We start from the raw sequence: 17,637 nt of genomic DNA on the forward strand, positions 1-17,637 counted from the left end.
TTGGGCTGGTGTAAAAACATTCAAACTGGTTTGATATAACAACAGCAGACTGGAGCAGTGAACCAAATATGACTGTGTCGAACTTGGCTGAGCAGCCACTCCCGAATGGACCATAATGACACTGTGGCCCAACAGCAAATGAGCGTCCAACTATCATCTAACACTGGAACTCTCTGTCCACACTGAATCCCTTAAATGTGCACTTCTGTGACATCATGTCATCCTTCTCCCCCCCCCCAAAAAAAAAAAAAAAAAAAAGATGTGCGAGTAGCCTACTTGGCATCTTTCTATGTTTGTAACATTACTTTTTTTTTAAATCAAAAAACACATTTTATATTGTGATATTTACTGGAAATAACATTTCATTCAGCCAACAGTAAGGACAGTAGGTTGTTATGCCACTGTGTTTTGCTTTTTGTCATAAAATATGAAGGTGTCCGATAATGCCTTGTCTACTGCGGTGCTTTCAAAGCGAGCGACAGGAATAAATAGAAACAGAAACAGAGTCAAAAATGTTGCCATAATGGCACAGTTTTAGTTTTCTTGAGAGACTAACTCTCCTCGTCTCCTCTTGTCACCCCAAAAAACACAACCTTTCTAGTAAACAAACACAATGTGAGCCACTCTGCCCCTACCACCTCTACTGAAATTTGATCTCCATGCTGCCATGCTCACGGACTGTCAGGCTCCGTTAGTCAGTTTATAAAAAAAAACTTAATATGTTAATCACATTCTTATACAGCTGGTTATATTGCTATACAAGTTGGATTTAGCCCCATGATGATTAACATGATTCATGATTAACACAAGGTGCTGATGTAGGCTACTGTTGTCATTTTTCTTGTCCATATGTATGAAGGATGCTCATACAAAATAGGTGCTGCTGGTTCAGCAATTTCCCTTGGGATCAAAGAAGGTCTACCTTATTTTATCTTTATCTCTTTATATTCATTTTCTTTAAAATCTTCACATCAATGAATAAGTTATGTGCCTCAAACTCACTGACGCTGCTGCTTTGCTTTACTTTTACTGCTGTCATCTGATCCTGAGGGGGTTTTCATATCAGGTATGACTGATTCACACTGTGCCCGAGTACGACTGCCCATCCTCTCCACTCTCCCGCTACTCAGGTTTGTTCTGTGCCCAAAACTCACATCATCATCTATGTCACATTTTTGTTGTGCTGGAGGATAAGCGGCTACTGTCGGGTGTGGAGCTCTCTGCCTAACACCAGAGCTCAGACTCAGACACCAACTCTGGTGTTTATACCTGATGCGTACCATACTACATGATCCACACTCAAGACCATCTTTTCAAGTGGACTCGGGCATGGACTGGCATAGCAAGCCCGGGTGAGGTACACAGTGTTTACACTAATCAAACACACTGGACTTTGGGGTCAAGCGTACTCAAACCAGGGCCTAGGTGAAACCCCCGAGTCAGCCTAATCATCATCCGTTACACACACTGCACATGCTTTTCTCTCATCATCAGCGCTGATCACAGGTCTTTTAGGATCCATTCCGGTATTACATATAATGATAAACTGACCTGTAGACCCATGAAGACCTCTGCTGTGCATCCTCTACTAAAAGAGACTTATAGAGCTGCTTCTGTTGTATCCTCTACTGTTGGGACAGCAGCATCAATATCAGTTTCTGACTCATGGCAGAAAGGAAACACAGTGAAGGACAAAAGGACTGATCTCTGGAGATTTGGGATGCACTTCCAGCATCTATTCAGTGACACCTTAAAAGATTTTATCAAGCAGCTTATTAAAGCTTACTACACCTCCCTGCTGCTCAAAAAGCTTTTCAAATCGACAAGTACAGATTCCTGTGAGTACATGTACACACCTCGTACTTCCTGTAGTTGACCAGCAGGGCCAGGAGGACCACAGCATCATAACCATGCTGCCCTCTACTGGACACATCGGACAAAATCTGAAGAGGGGAGCGAGGGAGATCACAGATTTGTTTGTGAAATAAAAATCCCTAAATTACAGTAGACATAGTTTTACTCTAATTACTTACCTGTAAAATGGCTTCAAAGATGCTGTTGATCATCACATATTCCAGGATGGTGTTCTGACTAATATTGTCCGTTACCTGTAAACACATTTTTCATATATTTGTGATGTTTAGACTGCAGGATGACTGTCACATTACAAGTCATTTTCACTCATATGTTTGGTCTCACCGTGACCAGACACAGCAGCAGCTTGAGACAAAGGCTCTTCAGACTCTCTGAGCCGTCTCCACAAAGAAGGCTGTCCAGTCTCTCCATCAGGTCCTACAGGAAAAAACCAAACACAGGATAAACATAAATCATTTCTTTCACTCCTTTTTGTCCCCCGCTCAATGTACTTTCTACGCACCTTCATCCTTTGCTCAGCCTTGTCAAAGCCCATGAGCATGTTGATGATGTCAAAGCCAGACGCAGACTTGTTCTTCTGGTGGACCCCACGGAAAAGTGCACAGAGTGTCTGTGGGGAGAGGCAGAGGCACGTAAACACACACACACACACACACACACACACACAAAAAATCATCTTTTTTAATGGCGACACAAAACTGAATCCAGGAATCTGACAAACCAGATTACAGTAAGAGGATTATCAGCATACTTCAGGTGCTGATAATCAGGTCCTTCTGAGCTTTTGGTTTGGTTTGGTTAAGTTCAGTTTGGGACAAATTAAAATGGTTATCTTTCCTTTTCTATTGTGAAAATTCGTTGAGGGTAACAATAAAACTTTTCACTACCATCACAATTTTTCATTACCCCCCTGTTAGGGTACCCAGCACACAGATCTGGTACTAAAAGGTGGAGCTGGACACACTGCAGTCCGTTGACTGGTCAACAGAGAAGCGTCACCATTGCTTCGGCGTAAGGTGCGGCTGGTTTCGAAGCTCCTGTAGCCAATGTTCATACTGTGGCAGATGTTTGACACATTACTTATCTATAACTATAAAATGAAAGGATACTTTGCTGCCTCTAGCAGCAGCTATAGACTGACAAAAAATAATTTAAATCACCCTGCTGTTCAAAGGCTACTGCCAGCAGCTACTAGCAACTTTTAAGGTGGAATAGTCAGTGCATTATGACTTAAATCAATGATGATTTGTTGTTACTGCCACTGTTGAATTACATATACTTAGGCAATAATTGGATCTCAAAGTGTTTAAAAAATGTTGCCAGATTTCAACTGACTTATTTGAACTGCAAAATCTATTTCTTCACTTCGACAAAAAACATGGCAGAGCACTGTTCCAGTGGCTTCGGCAGCACTACATCTCTGCTCTTTCTCAATAAGGGCTCAGTATACAAACCCGCTGTTGTTAAATATCCCATCCAAACGGACTCTCACTCCAGCCTGTTCTTTTTTGTTTTCAAAATGTAAGCGTGCCAAACCTGTTCTGTGGACAACGAACAAGGTGCAGACGTTTCTCTGCATCACTGGAGAAGAGGAAATAAAGCAAGAGCTGAGCAGGGCAGTGAGTAACAACAACCCCACCTTCATTTAAGAGTACTGTCTGCAGTGGAAATGCTAAACTGATCTAGGGTCTGGGTACACTTTCTGTTCTAAAGGTACTATACCGAAAGTTTTGGTACACATGCGGTGTTAGTTACCTGCAGGGCATTGACGACTTTAATCTGGTGCTCCTCTCCCAGAGCCTGAACACAGTGGTGGAACAGAGAGTTGATGTTGTCCTGGATCCGCTGAACTTCCTCCCCATCTACACTCTCCAACTTGGACTCCAGGTACTCTAGGTTCACCTGAAACATAATAGGACAGAAATAAAACAAAAAATACTGAGTGAGGAAAACATTATTTGGAGTGAATAGAAAAGGAAGGATGGTAAACATGCATTAGAGTGGAGGATGATTGGGACGTTATTAGGGAGTATTTGATTGACAGTTTAACAATACCCTTTTGTCAAAACAGCATCATCTTAGCCAATTAGAAATGTGGTGAGGGAGAGCAGCTTCACATGCAAATTAAACCACTTTCACAATCCTATGCTGTGGACTAATCTGTGCAGTACTTGTTTGTACTGTATCTGATTTATGCACATCACTACTTCCTCTTTTTCTCTACATATGGTGTGTGCTGTCTTCAGATTATGAAGACAGCACTCACGATTATGAGGCTGAATGTGACCACAGACATCAGTGTCATTTTTCTGTACATGTTGCCATGATGTCTCCATCTGGAGATTTTAAAAAGCTGGACTTCTAGTATTTATAGGTTCTGCATGTATTATCAAGAACACTCACATTTTCTGCACATAGGTAGCACCCTCCCTTTAATGAATTAACAGATTTATACACATATAAATACAATAATGTCAGTTTTTCTTTGCATTGCAGGCTGCACACATTTTTCACTACTTCAACATTTTTTGGCAGACTTTATTTTGAGGAGTATTACTGATATTATCCATATGTTTCAGTTAGTGTTACTGCTACCACTGCTGAAACATCATAATAATACAGTGAGAGTTCTTCTTTTATGCAGAACACATGTCAACAAGACGTTCTCTGTCAAGTATTTTTCTCTTTCACTTTACCTTCATGAGAAACAGCTCATCCCAGAAGCGGGGGTTGTTTTTGGCTGGGTCTTCTTTCTAAATCAAAGAAACAGACAAGACTTTGTTTACACTTGCACACAATTTTACTTGTCTTTACTTTCCATTGTCGACATTCCCCCATTGTGATACTCACTGCGAAAATCTCATCATACATCAGCACCACCTTCTCTTTCAAGGGTTTCTTAGAGGACGACGTCCTCCTCAGCAGCCCTGCCTTCTTCTCCACCTGAGACATGATTAAGTCTGAGGAAAGAGATGCAATAGGCTCAATGAGGATGCACATGAATGATGAAAAGAAATGACATAAATTACCTTGACTTCCTATGGATAAGGATAAGGTGAGAAATATATATTTATGTTACACTCAACAACAATGTGTTTGTTAGTCTGACGCTTAGTAATTTCCAACTACCCATGGTTGAGCATTATGGAGAAAATCAAATACTACAATATTTACAACCAAACCCCTTGATATTGACATTGCAGTGATATTACAGGGTTTACTATTGGTGCTTTTTTCAAAATATTTACACAATGAGATTTTTTTTTATATGTTTTACTTTATTTTCAGATTTTAACACAAACAACACAAATAAAAGTACAAGTCAATAAAAGTACAAAAACAAAAGAAGAAGAAAAAAAAGCTCTTATAGGTAGCATGATCAGCAAGAAGTTCAGCACCAGCTACAGAATGATGTATGTATATGCATATAGTACGAGTAAGATTACAGAGCTGAGGGACGCACTGTATCTAGCTGTCTCAATGTGTTACAAGTTGGGGATTTCTGCCAACCAGGTCTTAAAAGAAGGCACATCCTCACTTTTCCAAAGAGTTAAAATATTCCTTTTGGCCACAACCATGCCGTATTGTATTGTCATTTGTTGCAAGTGGGATATGGCTAATACACAATAAGATTTATGATGAATAATCATCAGTAATGTGGACATAATGATGATATGGGTAAAAGCCTATAATATAACACCTCCAACAGTCTGGTAAGTTCAGAAAATTGCATCATTTTACTGTAATTCAGCCGTTAAAACTAGGAAAAACAACACTCATGATACTACAATATTGTCTCATATCCCTATTATTGAAATTATATCAATATATTGCCCAGTCCTACACAAGCTAGTTGTTTCCTAATAAGACATACATCTTAAGAAACTGGCATAGATATATAGCTTTATATCTAAACAAGTAAATAGTAAATAGTGTAGTAAATAGTGTGTTTGACCAGAACTATTTTCAGTAAGGGATTTGGTTCACAACAGAGTCCTTTACAACACCATGTGGAGTTGACTGGAAGTTAACTACAGTGCCCATGTTCATCATTAAGAAGAAATATGTCAGCCAGCACAACAATGTGGCTCATTAATGTGTTCTTAGTAGTTTCTGGACAACAATGAAGGTCTATGAGACAAAGGAGTGAGACAAATAAGGTCATGGCTGTGCAGGCAATACTTGTTAGTAGTATCAGTTCATTAATGCTTGCTTACTCATGATCACTACAGTCTCTCCAACCTCTTCTGTTTGCAGCAACAGATTGAAACTCCAGTCATGACTGCTCTCTGAGGGAATAACTCCTTAATTCATAACCTAATTTGCCACGTTCCCAGAGGAAGACGTATCTGGCATTAATGACTGCTTTACTATTTTAATTTGCTCAGAGTGACAGATGAGCACTGTGCTTGGAAACAAGTCTAGTAACACACAACATGTATAGTAAAGTTAAAATGGCTAACAGACTTCAGTCACAGTGGCATACCGGTTTGTGTAAAGCTAGTTAACATTACCTGCTGAACGTAAACATTTAACGCAGCACTTTCTCCTGTCATAAATAAAGTCTGGATAATTCAAGTACCGGTATTACGTTATCCAAGTAATTATCTGCTGGCATTTGCTCAAACTGATGGCACATGACATAACAGCTAACCTGGGTAACTCAAGTGCAAGTTGGGATGGGCTGCTAGCTCGTTAGCTAATATTAGCTAACTCACCTATCGTCTGCTAACTGGGTTCGACTGGTTAATGGCTAACGGCGACGTCGTCATGTTAACTAACTGGTTTTGTATTGTCTCACAGTCACCACACGAGGAACACTAAGTTTATTAGAAGTTAGGTCACCAAGCGTAAATCTACTAAACGGTTCAGTCTTCGCAGCTAATGCTAACGCTAACGCTACCCACAGCTAGCTAATGTCTGTCAGACAAGGATCGTAACGTTTGTTTAGCGTTAGCTATTGAATTCACGGTGCGATTTTAACAACGTTGCTGCGTTACATGAGCTAGGTAAGTATAGCTTAGTTGGCAGTGTGGTTTGTTCTTACCTCAATAAAAGTATTAAAATCTATGATGTGAATGTAGCTCATGAATCCTTGTGACAGCACTAGCCTCTGCTAGCATAATGCTATCAACAGCCTCTCACTGGTCCGCAGGGTCCTAGCGCCCCACGGATACACCTTCTGTCAGGGTCATCCTCAGTGTTCACACCCTGTTAGTAGAATAAGGAAAAGTATTTTACATTTGATCACTGGGAAACAGTAACATGTGTAATGTGATTATTTAGACGTCACATGCACAGACCAGTAAATTAATAAACAAATAAAAATATACTGCAAAGGCAGCAGCTCAACCCTTCAGAGGAAAGAAGCATTTAAAGGGCTTGTTGCTGCATATTGTTGACCGGCACTGAGGTCATTTTCCCAGACCATAAGAAGAGAGCCTGTATTTGTGTTTCCAGTGTTACCAAATGAAAAAAATAATGAAATACATAGCCTTCTAGATGACACACCTATACCTTATTTTTTTCACATATACCGCAGGAAAAAAAGAAATCAATCTCTTATCTACAATAATTTATTTTATATGTTGAGAAATTAAATCTCTGTATGAAAATAATTTACACTTGCTTTTCACACAGAAACACACACACACAGGTGCCCGCAACAAACATGCATGTCTCCATACTGAAGGGCAGCGTAAATTGAAATATATCAATATAAACTTAAATATGTTATACTGGGATGATTATTGTTTCTACTCTGTTGAAAGCATTTCATTCAGTGCATCACTGTGTCTTCTTTGACAGTCTGAGCATCAGAACTTCTGCGTTTCATTGTTAAAGGAGGGTGTACATCTATATTGCATCTGCATCATTATGGAAAAACAGACCTCGAGTGAGAAGAAGTCTCAGCATTTAAAGGAGATAGTTTGGCTTCTGTCTAGAGTAGCCTGTTGATGTTTAACGGCAACAGGCCTTAGAGAGCAAAGTGTCGGGCCCACGACATTTCCATTAACACTGGTGATTAAAGGTGATCTGATTCCAGTGGAGAAGACCTTAGGCTCAAAATAAATGAGTAACAAAAGAGAAAGAAGCCATCTGTGTGATACTGAAGAGGTGCAATGATTAGTTAATCCTAGACGGGATCAGCAGGGTATGATTTGGTGTCATGACATGACCTTTGACTCCGGTGACTGTTGCCACATGTTGCTGATTTGAAGCACATTGGAGGTAGAGGATAGCAGATATTTCTATTGCTGCTCACTTCCTCACATATTTACCCACAAGTTACAGAATGTTTTTAGATATATCTTCAATAAATTAAAATGACATCTCAGATGTGTATTTTTGCATCAATTACAGTGTTTTAATGGCAGTTTTCTGTCATTTTTACATGGCTGCTTCCTGATCAACCACACAGAGGAAATTAGACAAGTCAGTCAGATGCAAAATAACTGCTTTTTAACGACCACAGATTGTTGATTCACATTTATCAACATTTGTGAATGAGTAAAAGACTGCAACCCTCTCCAGTAAACCCGTCTCTCAGCACCTAGATACTAAATCACACAATGGTTTTGCCTCCAATTTAAAGCAACAGTTGATGCTTCCATGTTTTGACCTCATGAGTGTCTTGGTAAATTAACTTTACCATCAAGGGTCTTGTATTTCTGGTAAAGACTACATGGAGCGCCTCAATTTTCAGACCAAATGAGACGAGCTCTGCTTTTACCGTGTCGTTAGACAGGGAAGGAGATGAGGCAGGAGAGAGGAGGGAAAATCAGAATATAATGAGAGAGGTAGAGGAGGAGAACATCAGCTGAGGGGGAAAGAGAACATTAACTGACACACACAGACAGGCGGGTCGGCGGAGTTACACACTAACTGTCTGGATTACTGTAGCTACATCATGTTTGTGTGCACTAAACCTGATGAATTACAGTTGTTGTCAGCTTTAATACAACATTTGGGGAAGCACTATTAAGTTTTAGATAAATTGTCTATAAAATCTTGGTTTATTATTCTTGAATATGGTGATCTGAGTGAACACACTTTGTTGTGAGGGAGTAAGTTACATCTCATTTTTATCACAGGCTATGCAAGTATGATTAAATAAGAGTTACCATAAAGTAGACAGCTCTTTAAATATTCTCCCCGATGTGCACTGGAGTGTGATTTATGTGCTGTAATTTTCTTTTAGAAGAAAACACAGAAAAATGGAGACCAGTGTTTCCAGAGTTTCAATACATGCTCATCAGAAATAAATACATCGCATAAATCTTCTCTAACAACCATACTTTATTGTCCAAACATGTTCGCCTTTTTAACTTCCACTGGATATATCATTTAGACAGCATCAGCAATACATTCTCCCTTATCAGTGCCTCACCAATCAAAAACACTGAAAGATCATGAGACTAATAGTTTTAGTTTTTCTTCAGCATATCACTTGATGTCTGTGAATTATATTTGTGAGTTAATCAGTCATGGTTGATGCAAAACATTAACATTTTTACTTGTGAAACATGACAGACAGTCTGGGAGCTGCATGTGTCAAGTGGCTCAACACATTGTTAATAGATAACTATTTAACATGGTTCACCAGAGTACAACAACAACATAGCTTGATACTTATGGATTAATGGACCTTTGCACCATACAATATGATGTTACTTTAATGTTAAGTGTCAAAGGCCACCCATAAAGGAAAACTTTTTATTAATTAATCAGCAGCTGTAACAGGTTATTGTGATTAAATCAACTGCTGACATTTTTATGAAGGCCTCTGCTGAAATGACAAGTGAGCAGTTTGAGTTGGAGATGGGAGAATAAGTGCTGAGGGACAAATAGGGAACAGAAAAGAAAATAGGGAACAGAAAGGAAAGAGCATGGGAGGACAACAAGAATGTCCTGCAAGGCGAGACAAGTTTTGACAGCACCATTCAGACACAAGGCAATTCAAAGTGCTTCATAGGGGCATAGAAATGCACTCACTTTATTAGGCACACCTTGTACCAGGTTGGACCCCTTTTGCCTTCAGAACTGCCTTCATTCTTGGCGTCATAGACTCAACAAGGTGCATTCCTCACATTCCATACATTCCTCAGAGATTTTGGTCCATATTGACATGATAGAATCACACAGATGCTGCAGATTTGTCAGCTGCACACCCATGATGTGAATCTCCCGTTCCACCACATCCCAAAGGTGCTCTACTGGATTGAGATCTGGTGACTGTGGAGGCCATTGGAGTACAACGAACTCATTGTCATGTTCAAGAAACCAGTTTGAGATGATTTGAGCTTTGTCACATGGTGCGTTATCCTGCTGGAAGTAGCCATCAGAAGATGGGTGCACTGTGGTCATAAAGGGATGGACACGGTCAGCAACAATACTCAGGTAGGCTGTGGTGTTTAAACCATGCTCAGTTGGTACTAAGGGGCCCAAAGTGTGCCAAGAAAATATCCCCCACACCATTACACCACCACCACCACCAGCCTGAACCGTTGATACAAGGCAGGATGGATCCATGCTTTCATGTTGTTTACACCAAATTCTGACCCTACCATCTGAATGTCGCAGCAGAAATCAAGACTCTCTCTTTTTCCAATCTTTATTGTCCAGTTTTGGTGAGTCTGTGGGAACTGCAGCCTCAGTTTCCTGTTGTTAGCTGACAGGAGTGGCACCTGCTGTGGACTTCTGCTGCTGCTGCTGTAGCCCATCTGCTTCAAGGTTCGACATGCTGTTGGTTCAGAGATGGTCTTCTGCAGACCTTGGTTGTAATGAGTGGTTATTTGAGTTACTGTTGCCTTTCTATCATCTTGAACCAGTCTGGCCATTCTCCTCTGACCTCTGGCATCAACAAGGCATTTTCACCCAGAGAACTGCTGCTCACTGGATAGTTTCTCTTTTTCAGACCATCCCCTGTAAACCCTAGAGTTGGTTGTGTGTAAAAATCCCAGGAAATCAGCAGTTTCTGAAATACTCAGACCAGCCTGTCTGGCACCAACAACCATGCCACATTCAGAGTCACTTAAATTACCGTTCTTCCCCATTCTGATGCTACAGTTGTAGGTTAAATAAAATGTTATGCTATTGGAAAGCCACAGTGAACAATAATGTTTTAAGCCCTGATTTAAACAAGTTACCAGTTTCAGCAGACCTCAGGTATTCAGGGAGCTTCTTCCATAGGTGGGGAGTGTAGCATCTAAAATGCTTCACCTGGATTTGTTTTGTTCCTGAAAATGCTGAGTAAACCTGTCCCAGATGACCTAAAGGGTCTGGATGCTTCGTCGTATACAAGTAAATCAGAAATGTGTTTAGTCTTGAGACTGTTCAGTGCTTTATAGACAAGTAAAAGGATTTTAAAATCCATCCTTTGACACACACAAAGCCAGTGAAGTGATTCAAGGACCGGTGTGATGTGCTTCACTGTCTAGGTCTCTGGCAACAGCATTCTGGATGAGCTGCAGCTGTCTTATTGATTTTCTTTACTAAGACCTGTGAAGACACCATTACAGTGGTCTAACCTTCTGGAAAATAAACGCATGAACAAGTTTTTTGTATCTTGTTTAGACAGATGGTAGTGATGTCATTACTGTCTTTATGTGGCTGCAAAAGCAAAGTAAGCAACTTGATCCTGAGCTATGAAATATGTGAATGCTGCTCTTTTTGTGACATTTTTTTACATATCCACTCTCTTTTTGCCTTTTTGGGACTCTCAAATACTGCTGAATACCAAACAAAGAGCTTGGCAGTGTCAGGTGGTACAACAGCCAGAGTTAGGACAAAGACTGTCTGGTCTTCCATGGAGGTGAGAGTTTTCACTGGATTGTTACAGCTTTATTTTAACCCCAGGAGACACTCAGTGTTTCAGCTGGCTGCAGGCTTCACTGACAGCCTTTACAGCTCTGCGGGTACAGTGTGACACGGGAAGTGGAAGAAATGTCTGAAGAGAAGGAGCGTTAGTTGGCAGGCAGATGTGTGAGTGAGGCGGCGGATGTGCCACAGGGCTTTGCCGTGCAGACCCAGTACTTAAGAGTCTGTGGCCCTTTGCTTCTCATTCTACTGATCTGATTTCTGTCAATATTAAAGGGACACAAACATATCGCAAATACATTAAGTGTTGTACTGTTTGAAAATGAAAAAGCTTTTGATGCAGACAGGATAAAGAAGGCATTTGCCAACATTGATTTGACTCTCACCTGGGATGACCTCACCCACCATGGCCTGTGTGCTTTCCTGGTTGTTACAGGAACAAAGGACGGTGAGGTGTTGTTCACACACACACACAAAAAAGTTCCCTATTCATCTACTCACACCAGCCACACCTTGCTGCCCTGTTATGACAGAGTTGTTTTGTTGCACCAGCCGTGACATCAGTTAGTTGTTTTATAATAGGGAGAAGCTTATGTTACCTTAGCCAAAGTAAGTCGATGGCAAAGACTAGCAGTATCATAAGTGAATATGAGATCTGCTCCACTGACAAGGCCTTGAAGCTCTGGTCTGCAATGAGGTCCTTGGGGGCTCTTCCATCATTCCTGCCATTTTCATTCAAGCTGTCTATTCAAGGACTGATGCAGACCTGCATCAACAGGTGAGAGCAATTAACCGTCCTGTAGGATAAAATAGCAGTAAGTTAAACTTCACTGACAGGTTACAGCAGCCAGACTGCAGAGGGACGGGATGACCCAGAGGAGGGGTTTGATTCAAGGTGAGAGGAAGAAGAGAGACGTGCACCACAGCAGTCAGTCAAAAGGAGGGAGAAATGGGAAGGAGCTTTATTTTTATCTGTACATCTTCCTCTCTTATTATGATCACTCAGCCTTTGAAAAAACTTGATGTCATCGGGGTCATCTCGGCCTTGGCTTGCACAGTACACGTTTTTAAAGGCTGTTTTGCAGGCTGGTGGATGTGAATTGTGCAAGACATGGACAATTACCAAACATGATACACTGCACAGTTGCATTATGGCATCTGTTGGATCACAGTTTTGAAGCTTGATCAATACAAGTCTGGTTATCTCAGCTTGTGCTGCACCACTTGCTAGATGAAACTAAATCCTACAAACTAAACCTTAAAGTCAATGTTCTGTCACAACCACATAGCAAAAATAAAATTTCATAGTTTAAGCATTCAAATTATTATGAACCAAAAAATGCAAAATGTATTAAATTACATGCTTAAAAACTTGGGGATCTTGATTTTAAAACTGCACAGATAATGTACAGAGCAAAACATCATATGCTTTCTGGCTGTATTCAGAGGCTGTTTGAAATTACAGAGAGCAGGTATGAATTCAGGGGAATAGGTGGATCATATTTCACGGTGATTTCAACAGTGAAGGACAAACACAAAGAATAGATGTGTATCTGTCAAAGTGGCTTGCAGAGTGGTTGTGACAAGGAATCAAAACTTTGTGGTTCACTTGGTAAACAAATATAAAAGTGGGGTGTGATTGTGCATGAAACGTTTTGGAATTTCGATATCGTTACTGTTTTATTGTTGTTGCTGATTGTTCTTTTGTATTGTATAATTTAAACTTAGCAGTAAATAAGTTAGAGGAGAATGTGCTAAGTTAAAAAGGGTGCTTATAAGCCTACACCTCTTCTATTTTATTGATTGTTTTAATTCAATGCCTTGTTGTTATCTATTCTTTAGTATGTGCATTCCTTTTGGAAAATTGTTAACAAGGACTGGAAGAAATTTCCAGTGAACTAAACTGGGCGGCTCAGTCCTGTTTGTGTGTGTATTTCAGACCTGTGTATATGTTTATGACAACGGAGTGGAAAAAAAGGAATTTCCCCTTGTGGATTGATAAAGTAAATGAAATCTTAAAAAAAAAATAAATAAAACATAAAAATAAAAATAAATACCAGTGGTTCTCAACTGGTCCAGCCATAGGGTCCAGATTTTTCCTTAGTCATTAGCTCAGGGTCCACACAGTGTAATACATTCAATGTCATACTTTTGTTAGGCCATGTGGTTGAGCTAGTTTGCTGTCTCTGTCAAGTAGCTGTCCATTAGTCACTCACTCTGTGCTAGAAATTAACTACTTAAAAATAAATTGGAATTATTACAAAACAATCTTATAAAGTGAAAATGTATCTTTTTATTGGTACCATACATTAATTATCAAGGGCAGAAACTAACCAAATCAAAAAATATATATCAAACAATGATTCTTCTACAGGGATTGAAGAAGGTACAAGTCACCATTCAAACTCAGTCATAACTGTTGCTGGAATCAACTGTAACAAAATGGAAATGTACAAAACAAACAGAGCGTCAGCTGTTTTTAATCAGACTTCACAGACTCAGCTTTGCTACTCAATATGACGGCTGAACTTAATGTTAAGCTGGCTTTAAGAGATGTTTGGATGACTGATGGGATCATTCTGTTGGTAATGACAGACACTGCACAAATAAAGGCAATTTAGCCAAAAACTAATTTTAAAAATCTGTTTTAGCCAGTGATGAAAAATGAAATTCACCAGGTAACTAAAATTCAGTGAGCACATTCACTTGACATCAAGTTGAAAGTTGCAGTACACAAAATTGTGACGAATGTTAAGTGAAGAAAAAAATCACTTCCTGTATAGATGAAACACAAGTGTGAATTTCTAAAATTTCCAAAATAAATACAAAGAAAAAAAATCTGAAACAGTAAAATTATCACGCCATGGTGCCATTGTACCCCCGGGGGTTTTTGTAATTTAATTTACACAAGTTTTAAAAAAGAGGGAGGAGGAAAGAGCAGGTGGGAAGATAGAGGGGACGGGTTCATGAGTGTTTTTTCTCCTTTTTCCTATTTTTGTTTCTTTACATTAGATCGGGATGGCTTTAGGTAAATCTAAGTAAGAATACATTTTATTACAGTCAGACAGAACTTTGCTACTACCTTAAATATACAAGCACAAATACACAAAAATTTAAATCTCCAAAAAAGGAACGAAAAGACAAAATAAAAACATCCACACTAAATTATTTCTCTTTTATAAACATAAAAGATAAAAACAATATATTTTAGAGGGGGGAGGGATAAAAGTCCTGTGTTGCTCCTTGGTCTGTAGCTTTTCAGTATTGGTAGAAAATAAAAAAGTAACAATTGAAATGAAGGCGTTTAATACAAATTAAAAAACATTCTAGGGAAATATATACTGTATAAAAACTCTTAAAATGTGTTACTGTGTGTATGTGCATGTGTGTGTGTCTGCGTGTGTTGTAAATGCTCTCTGTTCGAAAGACTGCATCCATTGTAGTCTAATCAGAGATGGCTCTGGCACTAGGGGACTCAAAATCCTTCAATCATTATGTTTATTAGTGTGTGTATGTATATGTGTGATGTTTCCCTAGTGCCACATTTCAGCTCTCCTACGAGTGTGTGAATTTCAATGGTTTTATAGACTGGCTCTAAATTCTGCTCTGTCAGCTTCGGCAAAGCCACAAATAAGCTCACGCTGCCTCTTTTCTCTCCTCACACACGTCTCACACACACGCGCACACACATATACTCTATTAACAAACATTACGAGCGACTTGTGCGTCACCAGAGCAGACCAGAATTGAGAGCCATGTTTAGAGGACGGGTGGACAAGTGGTCCCTAAGCAACTCGCCACCATCTTCAAACCCCGATGCCACCATCCCCTCCACCCCGCCCCTTCCTACATGTGGACTTCGGTATGGATGGTTTAATGTGCACAGTTCTCCTCTGGATTAAATCCCTGCGCCTCCTCGATCGCATCTACCCGGTCGCTGTCCGAACTGAAAAGTAGCGAGAGCAGATGGGATATTTTGAGTGTGAGATGAGGGAAAGGGAGACAGAGGTGGGACGCGGCGCCTAAATGTGGGGAAGTCACAGCAACAGACATGTTGATCTCCCTGCGGCCATCAGTGTGTGATGGATCAGAGCTCTATAGTGACGTCTGGGTTGGTGAGCAGGCGATGGACTGTTGCTGTTGCACTCGTGGCTGTCGGGGTGGGGTGGAGTGGGGTTCTGAGGAGTGGCAGAGAGGGGTTTGTGTTGAGGTTGCGGGGATCTGGGCTCTACTGCGATGCCTGTGAGGTGGGGTTGTCGCTCTTGCTCTCCTGGCTGGAGGGGGCCTTGTTGTTCCAGGGCGAGTTGGAGCCCAGCGCCGGAGAGTTGTTGAAGCTGTCCTCGTCGTCGATGCCATTGGCCGCATCGAACTGTGTGTTCTCCAGCCGTGTGATCAGACGCTCGTCTTCGTCGCCAAACTCCCCTCCCATCAGTGTGGGCTCTCCCACTACCATCACATCCTGCAGAGATGCAAAATAGAAGAGCAATCAGTGTACTGTTGTAGTGCGGAGGAATGGGTGTAACAGCTGTCTTGTCAAAGAGAAGGTGAACTAATCTCTTCTTATGCACAAGAACAAATTCACCCATCCCCATCATGGAGCCTGTTGGTGCCGCCACATTGTAGTGTTCCTACTGAAGCGCATTTACTTGGCTTACACCAAACAGTCTTTACCATCACAGCCAAAATGCTCACTTTGGTCTCATTAGACAGTGTAACTTTCTTCCACTTAGCTTCATCATCTCCCACATGCCTTCTGTCAAAAACTAGCCCAGATGTCATGAGTTTTTTTTTTTAAACAAGCAATGTGTTTAAAGGAGTAATTCACCCACAAAATGACCATGTGTAAATCAATCAGTCATGCTGTGCTACCATGAATTAGTTAAGAAAAGATTTTTCTTGCATGCCTCCATGGGAAGTGGCAAACATATTGCTTTATTGATTGATTGGGGGCCACCTTTAACAACAACACTACATCCAAACATCTGATTACAAACTCTTATGCAGCTCATGCAGTGTAATCAAAGTCTCATTTATCCAGTCATACGATCAGTACTTCCCAAAAACATTAATTATGAATAAAACCCATAGAGTTGGAGTTTAAAGAAGTACGGTTTTAGTGAAAAAGTGTGTTAGGGAAGTACTGAGCATATGACTACACAAGTTATGTGAGAGTTTGTAAACCGATGTTTTGATATAGTTAAACCAACTCCAAATCAACTAATAAAACAACATGTTTGCCATTTACCGTGGAGGCATGCAAGACAAAAAAAAAGTTTTCTTCACAATTTCAAGATAACACAGCATGGCTGATTGGTCATTTTGTGGGTGACGTTTTTCTTTGAACTTCCCTGTATTCTTTCCCTCAGTAATGCTTGTACGTTTGTCACAATTTTTTGTTTATGATGTAGTTTTTGCATGATATTGACCAAATAACTGTTAAACCTTAATGATACAGGTGTATTTATTGGTAGCCCAGCCATAGAAAAGCTCTTGGACGCAACTGTTTAGACCCACAACCAATCAGAGTAACAAAAGATGTGAGCTAGTGCTGCGCAAGGGACAAATGTACACAGACAACAGCGTGCAGAGTTGAGCTGTATTAGCAAAGCAACGATACATCTGACTATAAGTGTTGCCGTTTTTGCCATCAGATCTGCAAGTTGTTACTTATTGTATCTAACCCTCCCTATATCAGATAACGGGGTTGTGATTTGACGAATTTGGGCCAGATAGTTGGGAAAATTGTTCGAACATGAAGGGGGCCAGACGAATCTGCCAAGCAAATAAAACATGAACTCATAAATTCATCCGATTCACTGGCTAGAATTTATTTTTAAAAAGGCACTTTTTTGGAGGGTACTGTGACATGTGAACTTCCCTGAATTAATCAATGCAGCAGTTTCTCTCTGAACATAGTGGTACTGTTTCTGTTGGAGGTGTAAT

General features: G+C 40.3%; 2 protein-coding genes across 5 annotated transcripts in view; both read right to left on the bottom strand.

Moving 5' to 3' along the window:
- Positions 1–7,069, bottom strand: part of armh3 (armadillo like helical domain containing 3) — a 36,478-nt gene extending 29,409 nt beyond the window's left edge. The window contains exons 1-8 of the mRNA XM_049572784.1: positions 6,923–7,069; positions 4,726–4,835; positions 4,572–4,628; positions 3,631–3,777; positions 2,378–2,485; positions 2,200–2,292; positions 2,034–2,108; positions 1,857–1,943 (exon numbers count right to left, since the gene is read on the bottom strand). Of these exons, the coding sequence (XP_049428741.1) occupies positions 1,857–1,943; positions 2,034–2,108; positions 2,200–2,292; positions 2,378–2,485; positions 3,631–3,777; positions 4,572–4,628; positions 4,726–4,827 (669 nt within the window). The 5' untranslated portion in view covers positions 4,828–4,835; positions 6,923–7,069. The remainder of the gene's footprint in view (positions 1–1,856; positions 1,944–2,033; positions 2,109–2,199; positions 2,293–2,377; positions 2,486–3,630; positions 3,778–4,571; positions 4,629–4,725; positions 4,836–6,922) is intronic.
- A 6,895-nt stretch (positions 7,070–13,964) lies between these two features.
- The window catches only part of ldb1b (LIM-domain binding 1b), a 33,616-nt gene continuing 29,943 nt past the window's right edge, over positions 13,965–17,637 (bottom strand). For all 4 annotated transcript variants that reach the window (XM_049572788.1, XM_049572786.1, XM_049572785.1 and 1 more), the window contains one exon: positions 13,965–16,153. In XM_049572788.1, the coding sequence (XP_049428745.1) occupies positions 15,923–16,153 (231 nt within the window). In that variant the 3' untranslated portion in view covers positions 13,965–15,922. The remainder of the gene's footprint in view (positions 16,154–17,637) is intronic.

Source organism: Epinephelus fuscoguttatus, linkage group LG3 (genome assembly GCF_011397635.1).
Source record: "Epinephelus fuscoguttatus linkage group LG3, E.fuscoguttatus.final_Chr_v1".
Classification (NCBI taxonomy): Eukaryota; Metazoa; Chordata; class Actinopteri; order Perciformes; family Serranidae; genus Epinephelus; species Epinephelus fuscoguttatus.